The 25,762-nt window shown below is 42.0% G+C and overlaps 1 protein-coding gene across 1 annotated transcript; it reads right to left on the bottom strand.

The window, feature by feature from the left end:
* Positions 1-1,702: 1,702 nt before the first annotated feature.
* LOC117333228 (proline-rich extensin-like protein EPR1) lies at positions 1,703-13,308 on the bottom strand. The gene is made up of 4 exons (XM_033892458.1): positions 11,045-13,308; positions 10,255-10,382; positions 2,212-2,669; positions 1,703-1,717 (listed from the first exon to the last, which is right to left on the bottom strand). Exons 1-4 carry the CDS (start codon positions 13,306-13,308, stop codon positions 1,703-1,705), a joined length of 2,865 nt encoding a protein of 954 aa, XP_033748349.1.
* Between the last annotated feature and the right edge of the window lie 12,454 nt (positions 13,309-25,762).

Here is a 25,762-nt window from a genome sequence, read left to right as displayed (position 1 = left end):
CATTATAATTTGAAACCGATCACAGAGGCAAAACGACTGACAAGCGGCCATATTGGAATTTAGTGATGCTATTTATTATTTTTCAGAAAGTTCTTGATTGATTTTTTTCTCGTATTACATGATTAAGAGGAAAAGAGGAAATATGAGAAAAGTAGAGAAAACAGATTAACAGTGTTGGTGGCCAAGATTTCACTGGGATGTTTTGTCAATATATAAAAACAATACGATTGCCGGATCAACTAATAGTATGGTTATGTTAGGTTTGTTTTGTTTTACGCCCTATTAACAGCCAGGGTCAATTAAGGACGTGCCAGGTTTGGGAGGTGGAGGGAGGCTGGAGTTCCCGTAGGATCCGAAAAAGGAATTTTATATACAATATCAATCTAATTAAAATTAAACTTGTAATTTCCGCTCCTCTACGATTGCAGTGTGTCGTGGAGTATCGCCTAATTACAAACGTACAGATGACAGTGACTACACTACTTGTCGTCTGTTTGTAAACATCGGTTGACTGTAAACATGACTTCTAGGTTTGAAGACATAAGCGATGACGGTCTTTTAAATCTCATAGAGAACAGAGACCCAGCTAATACCAAGAACATCATCAAGGGTTCTGTGAGTTATCAAAATTTGAATTTCAGACTGGACTAGTGGTTTTTGTTGTGATTTATTTACCTCAATGGTCAGATAACAAAACAGTTGTTTCATGCTTCATCAGTCAACAGTCAAAACTGTTCAGAAATCAAGTGATATCCATTCCATGTGCATTTCGTTAAAGTTGATATACTGATGTATGATAGGCCAAACATGCATATTTAAGGGGTGGGAGGTGGGGGGTGGGGGGATGTGACGTATTATGTAATTACTAGTTAAATAGTGTTTAACAAAAAGGGTACTTCTCGCTGATGAGCGAAACCTTGAAATTTAAATATTACCCTTACTGAACTACACCTCATTCCTCCCGCTTATCTAGTCCAAGGGGACAAAAATGAACAATTTGAATAGTTTCCAAATCTCCATGAAATTTTCCTTTGCATATTAAACAGGATAAAAGTTAAGTCATTACCAACAGCTGAAGCCAGGGATAAACGAAGAAAACAAAGACATTTCTTTAGTCTCGACATTTTATAAAACATGTAAAAGTATATAAGTTTTCTGCCCGTGTTTCCATAGTTTTGAATAACAATGCGCACGTGTACAGTCAAAAAGTCTGAGTCCTCAGCCAATTTGTGTATATTAAGGCTTTTAAAGGATTTCTAGACATTGTCTTCAACAAAATCTATCAGTGAGCTCACGTCCCGATTGGATAGTTCTATAATTGAAAGTTATGCTAAATTTTCAAGAATAAGACAAAGCTTACACGACGAGAATAAATACAGCATATATATACCTAACATTGTAAACAAAAAGCCAAGTATCTATCTGACATGGCATCGTACGCTTTGCATTTCACGAACTTCACCAGGCATTTAAATCCAATATCCAGGCAAATGACATGTCTTTTATTTCGTTTCTTATTTTTTTCCAACAAATCACATGAACTACGGTACTTCATAAGTATGTCAAAATTGACACAAAACGGTTTCTAAAATGGTTTCGATTATTTGATGTGATACAGTGTCGCCTCACACAAAAAAGATGGAGCTTTAGTAAGCAATTCAACATTTATTTTTTATGTATAGCTCCACAACATTAGAATATTTCAAGTAAATTCTAACTGAAATGCAAATAAGAGATTTTTATTTTCTTCAACGATTTAAAAAGAAGACTTATTAGGTAGCTCGACTAGCCAATCAAAAGCAGTCCCGTCTAAACAATGACGTTAATTTTGATGTGATAAAAGTATAATATGAAATCAACAGAAATGTTAATTATGGCGAAGAGCGTGATGATTTCAATTTCACTGATGTACAGACCACACTTGCTCATTGTCAGGTAGCACACCACACCGTTCTACATTGTCGGTGACACACCACACCGTTCCGGGGCCGCGGTGGCCGAGTGGTTCAGGTGTCCCGGCACTTTATCACTAGCCCTCCACCTCTGGGTTGCGAGTTCGAAACCTACGTGGGGCAGTTGCCGGGTACTGAGCGTATAGGCCGGTGGTTTTTCTCCGGGTAATCTGGTTTTCTTCCACCTTTAAAACCTGGAACGTCCTTAAATGACCCTGGCTGTTAATAGGACGTTAAACAAAAACAAACCAAAACAAACCGAACCCCACCGTTCCACATTGTCGGATGACACACCACACCGTTCCACATTGTCGGATGACACACCACACCGTTCCACATTGTCGGATGACACACCCCACCGTTCCACATTGTCGGATGACACACCACACCGTTCCACATTGTCGGATGACACACCACACCGTTCCACATTGTCGGATGACACACCACACCGTTCTACATTGTCGGATGACACACCACACCGTTCCACATTGTCGGATGACACACCCCACCGTTCCACATTGTCGGATGACACACCACACCGTTCCACGGATGACACACCACACCGTTCCACATTGTCGGATGACACACCACACCGTTCTACATTGTCGGATGACACACCCCACCGTTCCACATTGTCGGATGACACACCACACCGTTCCACATTGTCGGATGACACACCACACCGTTCCACATTGTCGGATGACACACCACACCGTTCTACATTGTCGGATGTCAATTATTCTCATAATTAGAAATTACCTGGCCTAGACATACATGTAGCTGACGTCGTCAATGAGGCAGAATTACAAAACTAAACTGGATATCTGTCAAAAGTTTGAATGTGAAAAGACAAAACCGTTGATATTGATATGCTGATGTCAAAATTTGACACATTTATTTATGTAGAAACTTAGTTTTTCAACTGTAACCAAATAACATGTTATACATGTGACAAAAGAAAAATTTCTAATAAAAATAAAGATAAGATGCCATCACTGTATCCTAGAATTATTGTATAGATAGAATTGTAACAAAATGCTTAGTTTCGAGCAATAATAAACTTTGCTAAGAATTTGTAATGCTAATGAATGGTCCCTGTAGCCTTATAGTTAATTTTGATGGAGTATTCGACATTATAAGCCAGTATTTTGACCTGCGGAAAAAAGCAAACAAAGACCCAGATAATGTATATGTAGGGTTTCCTTGATTATTAAGCACACAAAGTGTGTTTCAGGCAGGAACTGTAACAGTGTATGCAGACAGAGATACCCTATATGTTGATGATAACACAGTGTACTGCTGTCTCAGAGTGTGGTTAGAATATCGGGGTCAATAAATACACAATAGTGTTGAGGTTTGAGTTAAGCTGTAAAACAGCTACTCTTTTTGAATAATGAACCTGATGACCGATTTGAATTATTCTGATTGATAAGGATAATACAGTACTCTAAAAACTTGATGTCATGCCATTGAATTACTTGAATATTTCAAGCAATATTTGTATTTAATCCAAACAATTTGAAAAAAGTAATATTTTTTACAAAATAGTAAATAAAAAAAAATTGGTGAACTATTCTTGTTGCTTAAATTGCTAACAAATAGCACATTTAGATATGATGAGAACTATTTCTGTCAACCTTTATGTACAATAAAACATGAAGTTAAGTTCAACAAGCCATTAAAAGATGGTATGACTATCCTAAACGAAATTGTCAAGTTTTAAAACTTGAGATAAAAATGTATGTTCTATTGTATATGTGTAAATTATGTTATAATCTGATACGTGAAAAATATCCGACACAACTTCCCGCGATTATGTCAAGAAAGCAGGAAAGGGAGTTTTACCATCATTCACCGGTCATCGTTGTAAAATGTCCTTAACTAAATTTTATGAGTTCCGATTGGAAATACATTATATATGAGACAGGTGCGCCAACATTGTATATGGGACAGGTGCGCCAACATTGTATATGAGACAGGTGCGCCAACATTGTATATGAGACAAGTGCGCCAACATTGTATATGAGACAGGTGCGCCAACATTGTATATGAGACAGGTGCGCCAACATTGTATATGAGACAGGTACGCTAACATTGTATATGAGACAGGTGCGCTAACATTGTATATGGGATAGGTGCGCCAACATTGTATATGGGACAGGTGCGCCAACATTGTATGTGAGACAGGTGCACCAACATTGTATATGGGACAGGTGCACCAACATTGTATATGGGACAGGTGCGCTAACATTGTATATGGGACAGGTGCGCCAACATTGTATATGAGACAGGTGCGCCCACATTGTATATGAGACAGGTGCGCCAACATTGTATATGAGACAGGTGCGCCCACATTGTATATGAGACAGGTGCGCCAACATTGTATATGAGACAGGTGCGCCAACATTGTATATGAGACAGGTGCGCCCACATTGTATATGAGACAGGTGCGCCAACATTGTATATGAGACAGGTGCGCCCACATTGTATATGAGACCGGTGCGCCAACATTGTATATGGGACAGGTGCGCCCACATTGTATATGAGACAGGTGCGCTAACATTGTATATGAGACAGGTGCGCCCACATTGTATATGAGACAGGTGCGCCCACATTGTATATGAGACAGGTACGCTAACATTGTATATGAGACAGGTGCGCCCACAGGAAAAGGATCTAACCTTCTAGGCCTAAAAATCACTTACCTATGAGCACATTGTGGCAACCCATCAGGTCCCTGTGCTAGCACAGTTATTAAAGATAGTCACGTGAATGTATGTAGATGGTGATTATTAATAAATCCTAAATATAGAAAATGAAATAAAGGATTTGATCAGCTGTTTAAACAGTAGATGTTCACGTACCTTGATAATTTTGTTTCGTTGTCTGCTAATTCACGTTCATGTTACTAGCAGTAATTGCGTAACATGTGGCAATGATATCCCAAACATGGCGAAAGAGAAAGCACGAACAGTATTTTTATTAGAGAAAAAACAGATGAATGAATCATTATTGTTGTTTTTTGTTTAAGACGGAGAGCTGTTACACTGACAAAAACGAAATATTGCACTTTTCTAGTCCTGTAGCGGTCCAAATGACGCATGTTGTGTATTTCAACACGTTTGACAATTGGACAATCGTCCATAATTCAAATAGATGGTTCTTGATCAATAAATAATCGTTGCAAATTAACACGAAGAGATTAGGCGTGATAAACAGTGTTTTGCTGTGGCAGTCACCCGAGTTGTTCCCATTAAATGAATGATGTGTATCTGTAGGAACAGTTTCCCGAAATATGATTACGACAGCAGACTTTCCGATATGACAAAGTACAGTACGACGGAGTGTTGTAAGATAGTGTCCTGTTACTAAACCCAGACCAACACAAACTCATCCCGTCCCCGGTTGATCACGGAAACTTCCAGTCTCCAGCACGCGGTCAATCAAAGGAAATTCAATCATCTGTCTAGATGATTTGAAGTATGCAGCTTCAACTTCCCTCTACAATGTACCCCTGACTGACTAGTCTTTGGTGTGTACCCCTTACTGACTAGTCTCTGGTGTGTAACACTGACTGGCTAGTCTCTGGTGTGTATCCCTATCTGGCTAGTCTTTGGTGTGTACCCCTAACTGGCTAGTCTCTCGTGTGTACCCCTAACTGGCTAGTCTCTCGTGTGTACCCCTAACTGGCTAGTCTCTCGTGTGTACCCCTAACTGGCTAGTCTCATCGTGTGTACCCCTAACGGATTAGTCTCTGGTGTGTACCCCTAACTGACTAGTCTCTGGTGTGTACCCCTAACTGACTAGTCTCTCGTGTGTACCCCTGACTGGCAAGTCTCTGGTGTGTACCCCTAACTGACTAGTCTCTGGTGTGTACCCCTGACTGACAAGTCTCTGGTGTGTACCCCTGACTGGCAAGTCCCTGGTGTGTACCCCTAACTGACTAGTCTCTGGTGTGTACCCCTGACTGACAAGTCTCTGGTGTGTACCGCTGACTGGCTAGTCTATGGTGTGTATCCCTATCTGGCTAGTCTTTGGTGTGTACCCCTAACTGGCTAGTCTTTGGTGTGTACCCCTAACTGGCTAGTCTCTCGTGTGTACCCCTAACTGGCTAGTCTCTCGTGTGTACCCCTAACTGGCTAGTCTCTCGTGTGTACCCCTAACGGATTAGTCTCTGGTGTGTACCCCTAACTGACTAGTCTCTGGTGTGTACCCCTGACTGACAAGTCTCTGGTGTGTACACCCTGACTGGCAAGTCTCTGGTGTGTACCCCTAACTGACTAGTCTCTGGTGTGTACCCCTGACTGACAAGTCTCTGGTGTGTACCACTGACTGGCTAGTCTCTGGTGTGTATCCCTATCTGGCTAGTCTTTGGTGTGTACCCCTAACTGGCTAGTCTTTGGTGTGTACCCCTAACTGGCTAGTCTCTCGTGTGTACCCCTAACTGGCTAGCCTCTCGTGTGTACCCCTAACTGGCTAGTCTCTCGTGTGTACCCCTAACTGGCTAGTCTCTCGTGTGTACCCTAACGGATTAGTCTCTGGTGTGTACCCCTAACTGACTAGTCTCTGGTGTGTACCCCTAACTGACTAGTCTCTCGTGTGTACCCCTGACTGGCAAGTCTCTGGTGTGTACCCCTAACTGACTAGTCTCTGGTGTGTACCCCTGACTGACAAGTCTCTGGTGTGTACCCCTGACTGGCAAGTCTCTGGTGTGTACCCCTAACTGACTAGTCTCTGGTGTGTACCCCTGACTGACAAGGCTCTGGTGTGTACCCCTGACTGACAAGTCTCTGGTGTGTACCCCTGACTGGCAAGTCTCTGGTGTGTACCCCTAACTGACTAGTCTCTGGTGTGTACCCCTGACTGACAAGTCTCTGGTGTGTACCCCTAACTGACTAGTCTCTGGTGTGTACCCCTAACTGACTAGTCTCTCGTGTGTACCCCTGACTGACTAGTCTCTCGTGTGTACACCTGACTGACTAGTCTATCGTGTGTACCCCTGACTGATTAGTGTATCGTGTGTACCCCTGACTGACTAGTCTCTCGTGTGTATCCCTGACTGACTAGTCTCTGGTGTGTACCCCTGACTGACTAGTCTCTCGTGTGTACACCTGACTGACTAGTCTATCATGTGTACCCCTGACTGACTAGTCTCTCGTGTGTATCCCTGACTGACTAGTCTCTGGTGTGTACCCCTAACTGGTTAGTCTCTCGTGTGTACCCCTGACTGACTAGTCTCTGGTGTGTACCCCGAACTGACTACTCTCTGGTGTGTACCCCTAACTGTCTAGTCTCTGGTGTGAACCCCTAACTGACTAGTCTCTGGTGTGTACCCACGACTGACAAGTCTCTGGTGTGTACCCCTGACTGACAAGTCTCTGGTGTGTACCCCTAACTGATTAGTCTCTGGTGTGTACCCCTAACTGACTAGTCTATGGTGTGTACCCCTATCTGGCTAGTCTTTGGTGCGTACCCCTAACTGGTTAGTCTCTCATGTGTACCCCTGACTGGCTAGTATCTGGTGTGTACCCCTGACTGGCTAGTCTCTGGTGTGTACCCCTAACTGGCTAGTCTCTCGTGTGTACCCCTTACTGACTAGTCTCTCGTGTGTATCCCTAACTGATTTGTCTATCGTGTGTACCCCTAACTGACCAGTCTCTGGTGTGTGTCCCTATCTGGCTAGTCTTTGGTGTGTACCCCTGACTGACAAGTCTCTGGTGTGTACCCCGAACTGACTAGTCTCTCGTGTGTACCCCTGACTGACTAGTATCTGGTGTGTACCCCTAACTGATTAGTCTCTGGTGTGTACCCCTGACTGGCTAGTCTCTCGTGTGTACCCCCTGACTGGCTAGTCTCTCGTGTGTACCCCTAACTGACTAATCTCTCGTGTGTACCCTTAACTGACTAGTCTCTGGTGTGTACCCCTAACTGACTAATCTCTCGTGTGTACCCCTAACTGACTAGTCTCTGGTGTGTACCCCTAACTGACTAGTCTCTGGTGTGTACCCCTAACTGATTAGTGTATCGTGTGTACCCCTGACTGATTAGTGTATCGTGTGTACCCCTGACTGACAAGTCTCTGGTGTGTACCCCTATCTGGCTAGTCTCTCGTGTGTACCCCTAACTGATTAGTGTATCGTGTGTACCCCTTACTGGCTAGTCTCTCGTGTGTACCCCTGACTGACTAGTCTCTGGTGTGTACCCCTGACTGGCTAGTCTCTCGTGTGTACCCCTAACTAGCTAGTCTCTCGTGTGTACCCCTTACTGACTAGTCTCTCGTGTGTACCCCTAACTGATTAGTCTATCGTGTGTACCCCTGACTGACAAGTCTCTGGTGTGTACCCCTAACTGAATAGTCTCTGGTGTGTACCCCTGACTGACTAGTCTCTCGTATGTACCCCTGACTGACTAGTCTCTCGTGTATACCCCTAACTGGCTAGTCTCTCGTGTGTACCCCTGACTGGCTAGTCTCTGGTGTGTACCCCTAACTGATTAGTGTATCGTGTGTACCCCTGACTGATTAGTGTATCGTGTGTACCCCTGACTGGCTAGTCTCTCGTGTGTACCCCTGACTGACTAGTCTCTCGTGTGTACCCCTAACTGGCTAGTCTCTCGTGTGTACCCCTGACTGACTAGTCTCTCGTGTGTACCCCTAACTGATTAGTGTATCGTGTGTACCCCTGACTGATTAGTGTATCGTGTGTACCCCTGACTGGCTAGTCTCTCGTGTGTACCCCTGACTGTCTAGTCTCTCGTGTGTACCCCTGACTGATTAGTGTATCGTGTGTACCCCTGACTGACTAGTCTCTGGTGTGTACCCCTGACTGACTAGTCTCTCGTGTGTACACCTGACTGACTAGTCTATCATGTGTACCCCTGACTGACTAGTCTCTCGTGTGTATCCCTGACTGACTAGTCTCTGGTGTGTACCCCTAACTGGTTAGTCTCTCGTGTGTACCCCTGACTGACTAGTCTCTGGTGTGTACCCCGAACTGACTACTCTCTGGTGTGTACCCCTAACTGTCTAGTCTCTGGTGTGAACCCCTAACTGATTAGTCTCTGGTGTGTACCCCTAACTGACTAGTCTATGGTGTGTACCCCTATCTGGCTAGTCTTTGGTGCGTACCCCTAACTGGTTAGTCTCTCATGTGTACCCCTGACTGGCTAGTATCTGGTGTGTACCCCTGACTGGCTAGTCTCTGGTGTGTACCCCTAACTGGCTAGTCTCTCGTGTGTACCCCTTACTGACTAGTCTCTCGTGTGTACCCCTAACTGATTTGTCTATCGTGTGTACCCCTAACTGACCAGTCTCTGGTGTGTGTCCCTATCTGGCTAGTCTTTGGTGTGTACCCCTGACTGACAAGTCTCTGGTGTGTACCCCGAACTGACTAGTCTCTGGTGTGTACCCCTAACTGATTAGTCTCTGGTGTGTACCCCTGACTGGCTAGTCTCTCGTGTGTACCCCTAACTGACTAGTCTCTCGTGTGTACCCCTAACTGACTAGTCTCTCGTGTGTACCCCTAACTGACTAGTCTCTGGTGTGTACCCCTAACTGATTAGTGTATCGTGTGTACCCCTGACTGATTAGTCTCTGGTGTGTACCGCTAACTGATTAGTCTATCGTGTGTACCCCTGACTGACAAGTCTCTGGTGTGTACCCCTGACTAGCTAGTCTCTCGTGTGTACCCCTAACTGACTAGTCTCTCGTATGTACCCCTAACTGACTAGTCTCTCGTGTGTACCCCTAACTGGCTAGTCTCTCGTATGTACCCCTAACTGACTAGTCTATGGTGTGTACCCCTATCTGATTTGTCTATCGTGTGTACCCCTGACTGACAAGTCTCTGGTGTGTACCCCTATCTGGCTAGTCTCTCGTGTGTACCCCTAACTGATTAGTGTATCGTGTGTACCCCTTACTGGCTAGTCTCTCGTGTGTACCCCTGACTGACTAGTCTCTGGTGTGTACCCCTGACTGGCTAGTCTCTCGTGTGTACCCCTAACTAGCTAGTCTCTCGTGTGTACCCCTTACTGACTAGTCTCTCGTGTGTACCCCTAACTGATTAGTCTATCGTGTGTACCCCTGACTGACAAGTCTCTGGTGTGTACCCCTAACTGACTAGTCTCTGGTGTGTACCCCTGACTGACTAGTCTCTCGTATGTACCCCTGACTGACTAGTCTCTCGTGTATACCCCTAACTGGCTAGTCTCTCGTGTGTACCCCTGACTGGCTAGTCTCTGGTGTGTACCCCTAACTGGCTAGTCTCTGGTGTGTACCCCTGACTGGCTAGTCTCTCGTGTGTACCCCTGACTGGCAAGTCTCTCGTGTGTACCCCTGACTGGCTAGTCTCTCGTGTGTATCCCTGACAGGCTAGTCTCTCGTGTGTACCCATACTGCTAACCGAGCTAACCATAGGAAATGTTCGCTGACAACTGCAAACATAATACCGTATACGCAGTCAAAGAAACAACTCAACATTTTTGTTTAATAGATTTTACGTTTTTAAGTACTTGATATATATTTAGAATCCACGATTGCGTCTCAGATTAACTATGTTGTCAAGCACAGCGTGTATTGACACAGATTTGGTAGTGGCGTGGTCAAATGTTCTCTAGGAACTGTACGCTTCATGGATAAGTTAAATATGCACCTGTTTCCGCAATATTCAGCTTAGTTTTTGACAAAATACTCACTCGACGTCAGCTTTTTATGTAGATAGCATCGGGTGACAGGAGAAATTTGCGTCGATCAACCCTTTGAAAATGGCGCCGTCTAGTTGATGTTCCGGTAACGTCATAAAGAAACGACGTCATGATTATGTTACCGATTCCCGCGCTTATCAATCCAGCTGAACCTTTTTTTCACCACGTTATCGCAGGTAAGGTAGAGATGGCCGTCCGGATGTTTCGGTGACAATACCAAAGGACCTGTCAAAAGTTTCGTCCAAAAATCCGTCCAGGGGATATATATGGTAAATCATATTGTTTAAAGCTCTGCTGATAGTCCTTCCTGCTGTTATTGAGCGGATATGTTTTTTTTCGAAATGTAGAATAAAACGTACAGAAATGTATATGTCTATATAACCCGCCCCAACCCGCTATCAACATCACAATCTGCAATGAACACAACACAAGTGGTCTGAGTAGGTAGAGAGCTGGGGTGTTTGTGTTCGGAGGGTGTTTGTGTTGGGTGGGTGTTTGTGTTTGGAGGGTGTTTGTGTTCGGAGGGTGTTTGTATTGGGTGGGTGTTTGTGTTGGGTGGGTGTTTGTGTTTTGAGGGTGTTTGTGTTGGAGGGTGTTTGTGTTGGGTGGGTGTTTGTGTTGGGTGGGTGTTTGTGTTTGTGTTTGGTGGGTGTTTGTGTTTGAGGGTGTTTGTGTTGGGAGGGTGTTTGTGTTGGGTGGGTGTTTGTGTTTTGAGGGTGTTTGTGTTCGGAGGGTGTTTGTGTTGGGTGGGTGTTTGTGTTGGGTGGGTGTTTGTGTTTGGAGGGTGTTTGTGTGGTGGGGGTGTTGTGTTTGAGGGGGTTTGTGTCGGGGTGTGGGGTGTTGTGGTGGGGGTGTTTGTGTTGGGTGGGTGTTTGTGTTGGGAGGGTGTTTTATGTTTTGAGGGTGTTTGTGTTGGGTGGGTGTTTGTGTTTTGAGGGTGTTTGTGTTGGGTGGGTGTTTGTGTTTTGATGGTGTTTGTGTTGGGTGGGTGTTTGTGTTGGGTGGGTGTTTGTGTTGGGTGGTTGTTTGTGTTTTGAGGGTGTTTATGTTCGGAGGGTGTTTGTGTTGGGTGGGTGTTTGTGTTGGTTGGGTGTTTGTGTTTTGAGGGTGTTTGTGTTCGGAGGGTGTTCGTGGTCGGAGGGTGTTTGTGTTGGAGGGTGTTTGTGTTTTGAGGGTGTTTGTGTTCGGTGGGTGTTTGTGTTGGGTGGGTGTTTGTGTTTTGAGGGTGTTTGTGTTGGGTGGGTGTTTGTGCTTGGAGGGTGTTTGTGTTTGGAGGGTGTTTGTGTTTTGAGGGTGTTTGTGTTGGGTGGGTGTTTGTGTTGGGTGGGTGTTTGTGTTGGGTGGGTGTTTCTGTTGGGTGGGTGTTTGTGTTGGGTGGGTGTTTGTGTTGGGAGGATGTTTGTGTTTTGAGAGTGTTTGTGTTCGGTGGGTGTTTGTGTTCGGTGGGTGTTTGTGTTTGAGAGTGTTTGTATTGGGTGGGTGTTTGTGTTGGGTGGGTATTTGTGTTTGGGGGGTGTTTATGTTCGGAGGGTGTTTGTGTTTTGAGGGTGTTTGTGTTTTGAGGGTGTTTGTGTTTTGAGGGTGTTTGTGTTTTGAGGGTGTTTGTGTTTGAGGGTGTTTGTGTTTTGAGGGTGTTTGTGTTTGGAGGGTGTTTGTGTTTTGAGGGTGTTTGTGTTTTGAGGGTGTTTGTGTTCGGTGGGTATTTGTGTTCGGTGGGTGTTTGTATTGGGTGGGTGTTTGTGTTTGGAGGGTGTTTGTGTTGGGTGGGTGTTTGTGTTTGGAGGGTGTTTGTGTTTTGAGGGTGTTTGTGTTTTGAGGGTGGGTGTGGTGGGTATTTGTGTTGGGTGGGTGTTTGTTTGTTTGGTGTTGTGTTGGGGGGTTTTGTTAGGGGTTTGTGTTGGGTGGGTGTTTGTGTTGGGTGGGTGTTTGTGTTTGGTGGTGTGTGGTTTGGTTTTGTGGGTGTTTGTGTTGGGGGGTTGAGGGTGTTTGGTTGGTGGTTTTTGTGTTTGGGGTGGTGTCGTTGTGTCTGGGGTTTGTGTTTGGAGGGTTTGTGGGTTGGGGGTGTTTGTGTTGGGGTGTTTGTGTTGGGTGGGTGTTTGTGTTTTGAGGGTGTTTGTGTTGGAGGGTGTTTGTGTTGGGTGGGTGTTTGTGTTGGGTGGGTGTTTGTGTTGGGTGGGTGTTTGTGTTGGGTGGGTGTTTGTGTTGGGTGGGTGTACGTGTTCGGTGGATGTTTGTGTTGGAGGGTGTTTGTGTTGGGTGGGTGTTTGTGTTGGGTGGGTGTTTGTGTTGGGTTGGGTGTTTGTGTTGGATGGGTGTTTGTGTTGGGTGGGTGTTTGTGTTGGAGGGTGTTTGTGTTGGGTGGGTGTTTGTGTTGGGTGGGTGTACGTGTTCGGTGGATGTTTGTGTTTTGAGGGTGTTTGTGTTGGGTGGGTGTTTGTGTTGGGTTGGTGTACGTGTTCGGTGGATGTTTGTGTTTTGAGGGTGTTTGTGTTGGGTGGGTGTTTGTGTTGGGTTGGTGTACGTGTTCGGTGGATGTTTGTGTTTTGAGGGTGTTTGTGTTCGGTTGGTGTCTGTGTTCGGTGGGTGATTGCTGGGGGTTCTTACTGTGCGCAGTGCGTGTATTATGGTTACGCTTTCTTTCTCCGAGTAATTTCATAAATGGACAGTTTGGTAATCATATTTAATCTTAACCCAGAATATTTTCGCGATAATTAGTTTTTAGATTTTAATGCCATTTTCTCCTTGATTACATGTTTAATATTAGTAATCGTTTTCATTGGTTTGCATTGTTTATTGCATGCGACAATTAGATCAGAATTGAACTCGAATTGATTGAAAACTTGAACTCGAGGGAGAGGGTAGTGGGGCTTAGGGGAGGGGTTCGTGGTGGGCTTGGTGTATACACATGTACCAGGCCACATACTTTAAGGTCATTAAGTCTGAATACAGGGTTTTTGGAGTCCTGTACACTAATTTCTAAGACAGATGTCACAAAGTATTACCATTGGGATTTTTTGTGCAGACATGTACTAATGTACCTATGCGAAATGGTCTAGCGGCCTGTATCTAGAGAGGTTGGAGGGGGCGTGTTGACGACTACCTAGCGGCCTGTATCTAGAGAGGTTGGAGGGGGCGTGTACATAGCGGCCTGTATCTAAAGAGGTTGGAGGGGGCGTGTAGACGAGTACCTAGCGGCCTGTATGTAGAGAGGTTGGAGGGGGCGTGTGGACGAGTACCTAGCGGCCTGTATCTAGAGAGGTTTGAGGAGCGTGTAGACGAGTACCTAGCGGCCTGTATCTAGAGAGGTTTGAGGAGCGTGTAGACGAGTACCTAGCGGCCTGTATCTAGAGAGGTTTGAGGAGCGTGTGGACGACTACCTAGCGACCTGTATCTAGAGAGGTTGGACGGGGCGTGTAGACGAGTACCTAGCGGCATGTATCTAAAGAGGTTGGAGGGGGCGTGTGGACGAGTACCTAGCGGCCTGTATCTAGAGAGGTTTAAGGGGGAGTGTGGACGGGTACCTAGCGGCCTGTATCTAGAGAGGTTGGACGGGGCGTGTAGACGAGTACCTAGCGGCATATATCAAAAGAGGTTGGAGGGGGCGTGTGGACGAGTACCTAGCGGCCTGTATCTAGAGAGGTTGGAGGGTGCGTGTGGACGACTACCTAGCGCCTTTGTCTAGAGAGGTTGGAGGGGGCGTGTGGACGAGTTGCTGTGGGAGAGACCATACAAAGTCTGTAACACGGACTACAAATCACTGTTACCACTTTTTGACTTGACAGTCAGTCGTCAAATTACCGGCCTGTGTTTATTATGAAATCCTGACAAAATGTCCGTGTGTAATGTCGCTGCAACATGCAACTCGGCAATGACTTGCGACTTCCAGGAGTATCCTGGGTATTGGCGGCTACACATCAATGACGATTTTGCTTTCCGCCACACCAAACCTCCATTACCAAATTGTTACTGTAGATGGTAGATAAGTTATCAGTTTTGAAACTTTATGATAGTTTGCAGTGATAGAATGTTGATGAGCTACCGCCATTATATGATATGACGGACATACTTAAACCCGCCAGTGATATTTGCCAATGATTGTTTAGTAATGATTGTCAAATTCTCAACTGAAATCTGTTGATGCAAGAGTTCGCTGCTAGACGTTTTTAGTGAATATAACAGTTGACACATCTAGCGTGATAGCGCGAGGGATTTGCATCTTTTGATCCGCTTTATGAGCACGGATATGACGATGACGGGTACAGTATATAAATCTGGTGACAAGGATATATATAATCATAACAGTCTCGTGTTTACAACCCGTCCTTCATTCTAACACGGTAGTAAATTCATTCTGTAAATGGATTATATTTCTTTATAAACGAATTCGATTTTCCAACGGATTCTCAATAACAGTCGTATATCAATATATACCCCATCACTGTCGTTGATACGTGATGGACATTCATTGGTTACGGTCGTTGTACGATGTCTTTAGCTGTAGGCTTCCATTCAATGTCGCGTGTCATTATAATGGCAGTGCCGTGGTGGACATCTGTCTAAATCACTCTAAGATGTCTGATTCTAATTAACTTGCATTTTTCTTCATCTGTATGTTTGATGCTTTCAGATAATAGACATCCATGTTAAAATGGGAAACTGAGAAACGAAGTAAACTATTGAATAATGGACAGGGAAGTCGGATATGGTAGTAATTTGTCAGAAACACACGACGAAGTGTTACGTGGTAATAAGAAAACCACGCAGCTCTGCCGAATAACACGAAAACAAAACGAGTCCCCATCCATTGTTACCAATATAAAACGAGTTACCATCCATTGTTACCAATATAAAACGAGTCACCATCCATTGTTACCAATATATAACGAGTCACCATCCATTGTTACCAATATAAAACGAGTCACCATCCATTGTTACCAATATAAAACGAGTCACCATCCATTGTTACCAATATAAAACGAGTCACCATCCATTGTTACCAATATAAAACGAGTCACAACCCGTCGGTAGCAACATACAACGAGCCACGATCCATCGATGGCAACACAAATCGAGTCATAACACATCGATAGCAACACAACACGAGCCACAACCTATCGATAGCAACGCAAAACGAGCCACAACCTACGTGTATACTATGGATAGCAACACAACACGAGCCACAACCTATCGATAGCAACGCAAAACGAGCTACAACCTATCGATAGCAACGCAAAACGAGCCACAACCTACGTGTATACTATGGATAGCAACGCAAAACGAGCCACAACCTATCGATAACAACAGAAAACGAGCCACAACCAATCGATAGCAACGCAAAACGAGCCACAACCTATACTATCGATAGCAACGCAAAACGAGCCACAACATATCGATAGCAACGCAAAACGAGCCACAACCTATCGATAGCAACGCAAAACGTGGTTATCCAATAAGCTTAAAACAAAAACACATAACCTGGATTGAAAGTTAAACTCTGAAGTCAGCAGTAAGATCATTTTGCTGGAAAACAATAATGTTAGGTGTTGTATCACTAGGACATTTCTATTGAGAAAGAATCTACATATACGTATTTGTATTTAATATAAACTCTTCCACGCAATCGAGCAATATGTGTAGAGGTATTTCATACTAGACTAGACAGGAAGGTCACAAATGGACAGCTAGTCAATACACCATCACAATGGCCTCCTAGAACGATAACGCTTGCTGTTTGATGGAATGTATCTCTCCGCGTACGGACGGCTCCACTACAAATAGGAAGTCTGTGAAGGGCGTTCGTGCATTAAACATTTCTGATTAATTTAAAATAAATTCTTGAATGGAATTTCCTTCGGTATGTGAAGCATACTAATTGTCCAATTGTGTTAATTCTGACCAAATTTGCAACGTTATGAGCGACATGACTATAAATCGCTTCAGTGATAGATCAATAGGGTCGCTTAGGATGTGTTTTCTGATGTCGGATAATGTACCACAACCGCGCACGTCTTACATACAAAGTCTTCTCACGCATGGGCAAGATTTCCACCACAAATCCTGTCATTATATTTTTGAAGTGAGCAATGAGATGTATTTATGTTTGCACCCATTAAGAAATGGACCATAATATTGAGAAGCCACGTGCACGACACGTACATACCGTAGACAGCAATGGAGTACTCTTTCGCTTCAGTACAGGGACAAAGCATTTTCGATATTTGCCGAAGCTTTCAGCCTCTGAAGTAGTCACAGTGTTCCTGATGTATGTCTAAGTGTCTGGGGACCTCTGTCGAGCTATAAAACCAGCCGATACATTAGCTTTCTGCACAGATTTAAACTTTTTGACGGGTTTTCAAAGACATGTATTCCACACCGACTAGATCCATTTTGCTTTAGATGATTAATTTGTCAGCGTCATACATGTAAGACGACTCCAAAAAATATTCCGCGGAAAGATCCAGAGTATGGCTTCATGTCGGTATTCCCTAGGTCTGTCACGAATTTCCATTTTGGCAATGGCTATATTTTAAACAGCCAGACATTAAGTTTTTATTGTTGAAATAATATTTTCGATTAAAATATAGCTACAAATGTATGCTGATGTTGTAGCGCTTTGTTGTAATGTATATTGAACAAATAATGCAGGACTTTATATAAAGACAATTACCATACCCTTGGATAAACCTAGTCACTGATAGATCTGGTAGTATTAGATTGGTAGAGTTATAGTCTAAATCGGTAAAAAGTAGTAGATTATGCAAGCAGATGTTTTAGATGTATTTATAATTCTGAGGTACTGGGTTTCAATCCACACTTTCTGACATTCATAATAGAGTTACATGTATGGGAGGGGTGTGTGTGTGTGTGTGTGTGTGTTGTGTGTGCGTGTGTGTGTGTGTGTGTGTGTGGGGGGCGGGGGGGGGGGGGGGGGGGGGGGGGAGAGGTTAAAACATCATCCACGAGTCAACGTGAAAAAGTTGAGTTAAACGTGAAAGGCCACCATGGATTGGCGATGAAACTTATCGGCATTTGATAAACAAATCCGTGTATTTGTTTATTATCGGTTAATACAAACACAAAAACAGCGGTATAAGAAAACATACAGAACAGCTCCCTTTACACTCTATGGTAAGGAACTAGAAATCCAAGTCGCGTTTTCCTAGTTTGGAGTCCTTTGTAACTACAATGGAATGTTTGTAAATACTATTTAAAAACTTTGTGAACAGACTAAACATCTTTATATTCTGTTTGAAACAAAATATAAGTATGGCGTGAGCCAAGTTTGAGGAAAAGCACTGCTTCTTGTATAGTTTATGACGAAACTTGGAGATTTCAGCCGGTTATTGATATACAAATCAGAATAATTGCTTTTTAGTAGACTTATTACTGGTAGAAGAAAACGATATGGAATATTGTAGGGCTTGATATACACGCTACACGCAAACACTATTGTAGAATTTAAAAGGTTGAATTGTTATTTTCATCATTATTAATGGTTTTAGCGTCCGCCAATACGGGTTTTAACTTGAGGAGAAGGATATACTTTGGCGTGATGGGTAAGGCAAAGGCGTACAGGGTAGAGAGGGACAGTCGTATGCTGTATCTAACCTACAATATAGATTTAATTTTATCCAAATAGTTGTCTTATCCTGACTCTGAGTGCTTGGTTGTTGCAAATTTCCATTTTGAATAAATCTGGTGTAGACTGTGTATGGTAAATCAAAATACGTATATACCAAGCTTAACAGTGTAAAAAGCTTCTCTATGGGAGTTTACAAGATCAAATTATACAACAATAGTTTCATTCTAATTGTTTAGTCATCAAGGGAGCGGAGATGTTTACTTTCTGTTCAAGATAAATCGCAGTTAAAATAGAGGTTACATAACGAGCGGTTGTTGCAAATGATATTTTTTTCACTCGAGTTATTTATTTTTCAAAAGTTACAAATATGAGCTTTAACGTGTGTTTTTTGTAACTTTTGAAAAATAACTAACGAGAGTGAAAGAAATACTATATACAGCAACCACAAGTTGGTGTGACTTGTTTCTACCACAATAGAAAAGCTATTCTGAGGATGAATTGACCTGATTTATGTCAAAGTTCAAATGGTTACTTACTTTATCTTATGTGAATAATCTAAGTACTAGTATTTTCCTTGATTATGGCTTTAAGGACTGTTCAGTGATACTATACATGTGTATATTTGCGGAATAGTGACACCCAACTGTGAATTCTCGTGGCCTCTTGTTTCACACGTTTATACATAAATCGAAATCTTGAGTCTTGGAATCTAGGTATCCTGTCTCAGTACGCCCCCCCCCCCCCCCCCCCCCCCCCCCCCGCGCGCTTTGGGGCCAACGAAAATGATTAATGTAGGTTAATATACCTTGTTTTACAACTGTAAAAAAATGTATAGAAATCACATTTCGACATGTCAGATTGATTATATTGAACGATTTTAATAATTTGACATTCTATATGACGGCCAGTATCTTACACAGTACTTAGTATAGTTTATACGGGTATACAGCACAGCTAATCCGTATTCATATATAGCTCATTTCCGCTTTGGTTAATTCTTTTTGGAAAACAAAATATATTAAAATATCTTCAACAAACGTTACTAACTGAACTCGATCTCATACTCATTGCATGTGCTTAAAGACATAAAAAGAAAGTGCAAATGTTTACGATGGTCCCGCATGTTTTTAGTTTTAAACAAGAACAAATTAAACAAAGTAAAGTATTCCCTTCCTCCAGAATCCCGCGCCATATACTAAACATACGTAGTTGAACATGCAGGCTGTCATTATTTGCTGTGACAGTTCTACACTGTTGTATCTGGTGTATAAGCGCCATCTACATTGCATTTGACGGGTATTAATGAGACCTCCATGCAATTCAGTGTATTGGAACGAGAAAAAAACCGTTGTCTCGATAATACGACGCACAGACACGTAAATCACGAGCGCTTCCATATACAAAGCCTGCGCGTGACGAATCCATTTGGGAACTTAATGGGCACAACCAAGAAATTGAAAAAGGGTTTATTTCGAAACTATCTAGATTAAGATATATTGTAGATCTAAGTTTTGCCGACTGATTTCTTTTACAAATATGCAAATGACATGAGATTTTAAAACAAAAGCCAACATAAAAACGCATATCCATTGTTTAGATTGATCCCATGATGAAGAGGAAATGTTTCCATAGTAGTGATATTCTAAAAGATCAATTAACTTAAGTATTATTCTGAGAGGAATTTTACGTTACATTATTTCCGAAGAAATATGAATCAATATATAACGGTACCGCTATAAGAACCAGAAAACTATGTGGACACTACACCAATAAAATATATTTAACTCAAACTACGCCATGAGCGTGAGATGGAATCATCTTGGGGTGCTGTGTACCAGTGATGACTTGAAAGCGTGTTTCAGTAAATGTAATACTTGGACCAGAAACGAATGAAAGGTGTTAATCTTCCAAAAAAGGTAACTTGGACTAGCGACGTGCTTCTGAAACCTTAACCAAGCAACACCACAACATACTGGATCAGAAATGGGTGCATTACATGAAAGTCCACTGATGGGGGATTCAGGCGTGCTAATCACAACACGATATATAATAAACACAACATATTAAGTACATTTCTACTGTAAACTTACATGCAGTAACGTATAGAATGCTAGCTGAATCTTAGGAATATAAAATTGCACCACACACTTGGTCCGGCCAAAGGTGAGGAATAAAGCAGGAAAGTTACGAAATTCATAAACAATCACAATATAAAAGTGAAGGTGAACTTGTTCATTAATCAATTTGACAAATGTTAAGCATTTGATAATTTCAAAATAAAATAAAAATGATATAGTCAACAAGGAACCTCAGGGCCAGAAACAAAATAGCTTACCGAACAACCATTTCAGGGGATCAACAAGGAACCCAAGGGTCTGAATCAGAAGAGCTTATCGTACGACTATCTCAAGGGATCGTACAAAAAGGCTTCATTGTAAACGAGTATTATTGACAAAGGAAAACTTTATATTGTAGTCAAATACCAGTCATCGGTAGGGGAAAGGGGCGTGCAACAATGCTACTTACAAGGGAAGCGAGAGCCACGTGCCATTTAGCTAAGTGACATTGTGAAAAGATTTGTATAAGTAAAAACTTGGAACACACAAGTGACAGGTAACAAGACGTGGGGGGAGTTCGGGGGAGTAGCAAGGCTATTAACCGTACAGTGGAATGTAGGGCACAATATTGGGTATAAGGTTCAGACCTGGGAACGGAGACTGATGGACCCTACCGACATCCACTTCCGAGCGGGCTTTTGACCTGAACTATGACGACACAGTCGGTATTACAGTGATAATAACCGCTTCATGCAGGAGATATTCCACAGAAAAAAATATAATTATAATTCCAATAGTTATACGATATCAATCTCGAGCCACCTCCGGAAACACAAACCCACGCATTCTACATCGTCGTTTGAGGGTTAATTAATAACTTGACTATCCAGGAAATCTTTATTTCACATAGTATTATGAATAATTATGTTTTGGCATCAATTTTGTTTTATTTATTTGATAACACATCATCATTCATCTTGACCGGAGGACAAATTACCGGGGAAAACATCTGTCGTCTGAAGTTATGTTTGTCATAAAACCGTACTCCCGGGAATATCTATAGCTTATGAAGCTATATAACCGCACTCCCGGGAATCCATCTCCATAGCTTATCTAGTAACATCACCACAAGTCATCAAACTAGAACGTGTTGTATCGTTTTATGTAGTTCGTCTACCGAACCTACACAGTTCGTCCAAGTTACATAAGAAACCATCAGTCACCGAGAAGCAATGTCGTATGTAAACAAAATGGAATTCCGCGTGATTTGTCTGTGCCAGCCATCTACAGATTCATAAAGCTGATTCCGACTATCTCAATACAATTACTCTGTGTATTTCTTTCAATGATATAAAACCTGATTTAGGAAGCCGTAAACTGGCATGGCCTTGATGTAACAAATTTAAAATCGCCATATTTCTTTCATACACTCTCACAAGGTCATGTAAACAAAAAATCCATATGAAAACGGACCTCATAAGGCTGCAGTGGGGGTACTGTATTCCACAATGGTTATGAGGAATGCCATTGTATATATAATTAGGTCTATACATAACTGAAAAATACAGTTGGTGCAGTATCAAAACCAAATCTCATGGACTGGTAAATCATTTTATAGAAACGCGTAACAATGGCAGGGGGAGTGACATACATGTAGATAATCCAATTGGTCTGCAGTGTCTGGTTGTAAGTGACGACGAATTGTATAGTTGGTCTGCAGTGTCTGGTTGTAAGTGACGACGAATTGTAAAGTTGGTCTGTAGTGTCTGGTTGTAAGTGACGACGAATTGTATAGTTGGTCTGCAGTGTCTCGTTGAAACTATCGCCAAATTGTTTGTTTGGTCTGCAGTGTCACGTTGAAACTGACGGAAAATTGTAAAAGTTGGTCTGCAGTGTCTCGATGTTATTGTCGCCAAATTGTATAGATAGTCTGCAGTGTCTCGTTGTAAATATCGCCAAATTGTAAAGTTAGTCTGCAATATCTCATTGTAACTGTCGCCAAATTGGATAGTTGGTCTGCAGTGTTACGTTATAATTGACGTCAAATGTTATATTTAGTTTGCAGTGTTACAATATAACTGTCGTCTTTGGTATTTGGTCTGCAGTGTTACTTTATAGCTGCTGTTAAATGATATATTTGGTTTGCAGTGTTACGTTGTGACTGTCTTCAAATGTTATAGTTGGTTTGCAGTTTCACGTTTTTAACTGTTAGCAGTACTTTTTGCCAACAGGAAGCAGTGAAAGTTCAAATTGAATCAAACGACATCATGGTTTCTGAAATTTTATCAAAACATACGTCAATCTAACAGTGCCATCCATTAGCTTCTTATGGTTAGTTACTAAACACAATGTTCTAATCTGAAGGATTGCTGAAAACATGAAACACAGGAATTGGTTTCATGAACGGACGTGTAACGTATGTAGACAACGCTAAATGACGTCATCATATTGCCATGGGAGCTGGTAACTTAGATACCACCCAGACTAACACTGAGAGAATGGGAGACCAGAAGACAAAATGTTATATTTTGAAATAATCTTACAAACGTGAGATTAATGTGAAGCAGTACCGTTACAGTGACGTTTGACATTCTGCCACCCACTTCCAATGACACTATTGGAGAGTGATATGTTACTCAGGTACTGTAGCTATAATATTTAAGCTGCAGTCGACCAGTTATATTATCCATACTTATTGTCAGCTCAATCCATTGCTTAGGTTGTTTCCCACGGACTTTATCTCAAAGTCTCGATCACAAGGAAAAACATGTGCAAAGTGTCACGCCGTAAGGGTATGACAGATTATAGCACTCACCTTAAGGGCGATGTCACAATACGTGAATGACATAAGTGAAAAGCGCGTGATTTTCTTACGTTCTAAAACATAACTTAATTGATACTTATACTATCTATTGACTTTTCAAGTAATCATGCATGTAGAAAACAATACCAAATCTGAACGGAAAACATCCTAAATTACAAACAGCTGTCAATTATCTGAGACATTCTCATGCCTAATACTTTAGCAAAATTTTTTTTGAAGAATGCAATGAACTACATTGACAGGTGGTGTGTATTTACTTACAATATGTAGGAACGTGAAGTAATAGACGGGAGAAGATTAATAAAATGGAAGTAAAGCAGGATATTCTTCACACTAAAGTAGGTCAACAAGTCAGCGAAAATAAAACAGAAACAGAATGTTCGTCACAGTAGAGGTACAGTTGAAACAAGAATGCCATTCATAATTGCAATGATTGAAAGACAAAGCTTGTTGATGGTCACATAATTGATTAGGGGTTGAAATTAAAATGTAAAAAATAGCTGTTTTCAAATAATGTTTTCAGACAATATGATTTGACCATCGTTTTGTATTTTGTTATTGCGGCAACATTTACATACTGTTTATAGGTGGTATGGAGCAGAAACAAGAAGTAAGGAGTTTGTTCACAGATGATAAAGGAGGGATTAGAAGATTACTTAAAACGGAGACACTGAGCAATCAGTAATACATAACCTTAGTATCCAAACCTTAGAAAACACAGTTGGAGGTACCATCGCTGTCGCAAAGATTGTATTACCGTTTGAATATTTAATGGTAGAATTTATGTAAAAATGGAATATCTCGCATAAGCTGAATGTGTGGTTATAAACATTTTTTGGATGTGAGCGAGACACTAAGATCGATGATTCTGTCATTTACACTTGAAGCAATGCAAAATGGTGAAGACAAACCTATTCTGTTTTAGGTTGATTCTTCCCCTGGTATTGTGTTTTTTTGGGAAATAAGTATACTTAACGCGCACTTGTTTATGTGTCGCCCGTACATTTCACGTCAAAATGGACGTCCGTTTTCACGACACGCCACCATCAAATCCCCGGCTTTGTATTGATTACCGTCTCCACCACAGCAGTAACAATAATGCTTGCTTGCCTTTTTAATGGTCTCTCTTGGAATAATATCGGGATTTCCTCCGAAATGTAACAAAACGCGATTTTAAACTGATAAAACATGAAATAAAGCATTAGTAAACTGAAAAAAACATTGACTGTTTCAAATTTATGAATCGCGATAACGTCCTCTACCATTCGTGTCTTTGTTTAACAAAGCAACTCAGATGGGTCACATTTCTTATTTATTTATCTAAACTGTAATAAAATCCGTCGTTTTTTTTAAATATAAAAGGATAATATTCCGACACAGTTCTAAATGCAGACAGTCGTTTCGATGTACAATTGCTCAGAAAGAGAATTGATATATCGAAGAATATTGTTCATTTTTCTGCGTTTACGATTTTAAACGATACACCTATCATCTGAAAAAAAGACTGTATCTATCATCTGAAATAAAACTGTAGCTATCGCTATATTTACTGCTACTGTCATTGAGTCCCCAAAGGACACGCAAGGTATCTGCCACGCACAAAAGGAGCCGTCAAAGAACTGGAGACTTATACACTTTTTATTTGAGCTATTAACAGCATATTAGCTGTTTTATCGTTAGGAACATTGACACAGGAGTTGAAGTAATCAGCCTGTGGGCTGGTGAACTCATCCTTTGGATGCTGTTGGCAAGTGATGAGCAGCTGTTTAGAGCTGTCACCTGTTCGACTGTGAGGAACCTCGAGGTGACATTTGAGAACACGCGCTGATAGAGTCCTCTTCCCGTGGACACTATATTCATTTTCATCAGCGCATTGATCGACCTATAAAGCCCCTGGTGAGGAAGAAGACAAGAAAGAGAAAACAATGATGATGATGGATAAAATGTAGTATCTCTTTTTATTTCCATTCCATGTGACATTCAAATGACATTGGTTCAGCAAGCTTTTAGGGGCATGAAATACATTTGTGCATTGCATACATATCTATATAATATATCATACCTATACTCCTATCCTTGTGTTCATGTAATACAGAATTTATTGAATTCGTTTATAGATTTAATAATTCGATCAATGATTTGATTATTGCATGAAACTACTGCGATGGCTCTGACAAAAGTAATATTTTTAAATCCATAAAATTGCCATGATAATTATGTCGTAGTTTTCGTCGTCATTGTTGTCTTCATATAAACTTCGACACCGGTAAGGTAATTATAGAGATGACATGGGAATGTTTTGTTCCTCTACCTTTACTACCTGTCATTATATTTTCTGAAATTGTGTGTCTTGATACCACCACATCACTATCAGGAGTAGATGACGAAGTAATTAATGCTATCACCCAATAAGAAATGATTATGAGGTTTTGAATTCATCTCATCGCGATCGTCTTTTATATCAACACCATCCTCTGATCCACTACAGTCCTCGCATCTCCTGTCAGCAGCCATGCCATCAAACATCATTAACTCTACAAGTACGGCCAAGACGTCAGCTTTCGTGACCCAGTGCTCGACTCAAACACCCATTTGTCAATTATGGGCTTTGCAGCGTGGTGGGCATGTCGTAATATCAGCCAACAGC

This window comes from Pecten maximus, chromosome 1, assembly GCF_902652985.1.
Source record: "Pecten maximus chromosome 1, xPecMax1.1, whole genome shotgun sequence".
Lineage (NCBI taxonomy): Eukaryota > Metazoa > Mollusca > Bivalvia > Pectinida > Pectinidae > Pecten > Pecten maximus.
This window is presented reverse-complemented; position numbering and strand designations above follow the sequence as displayed.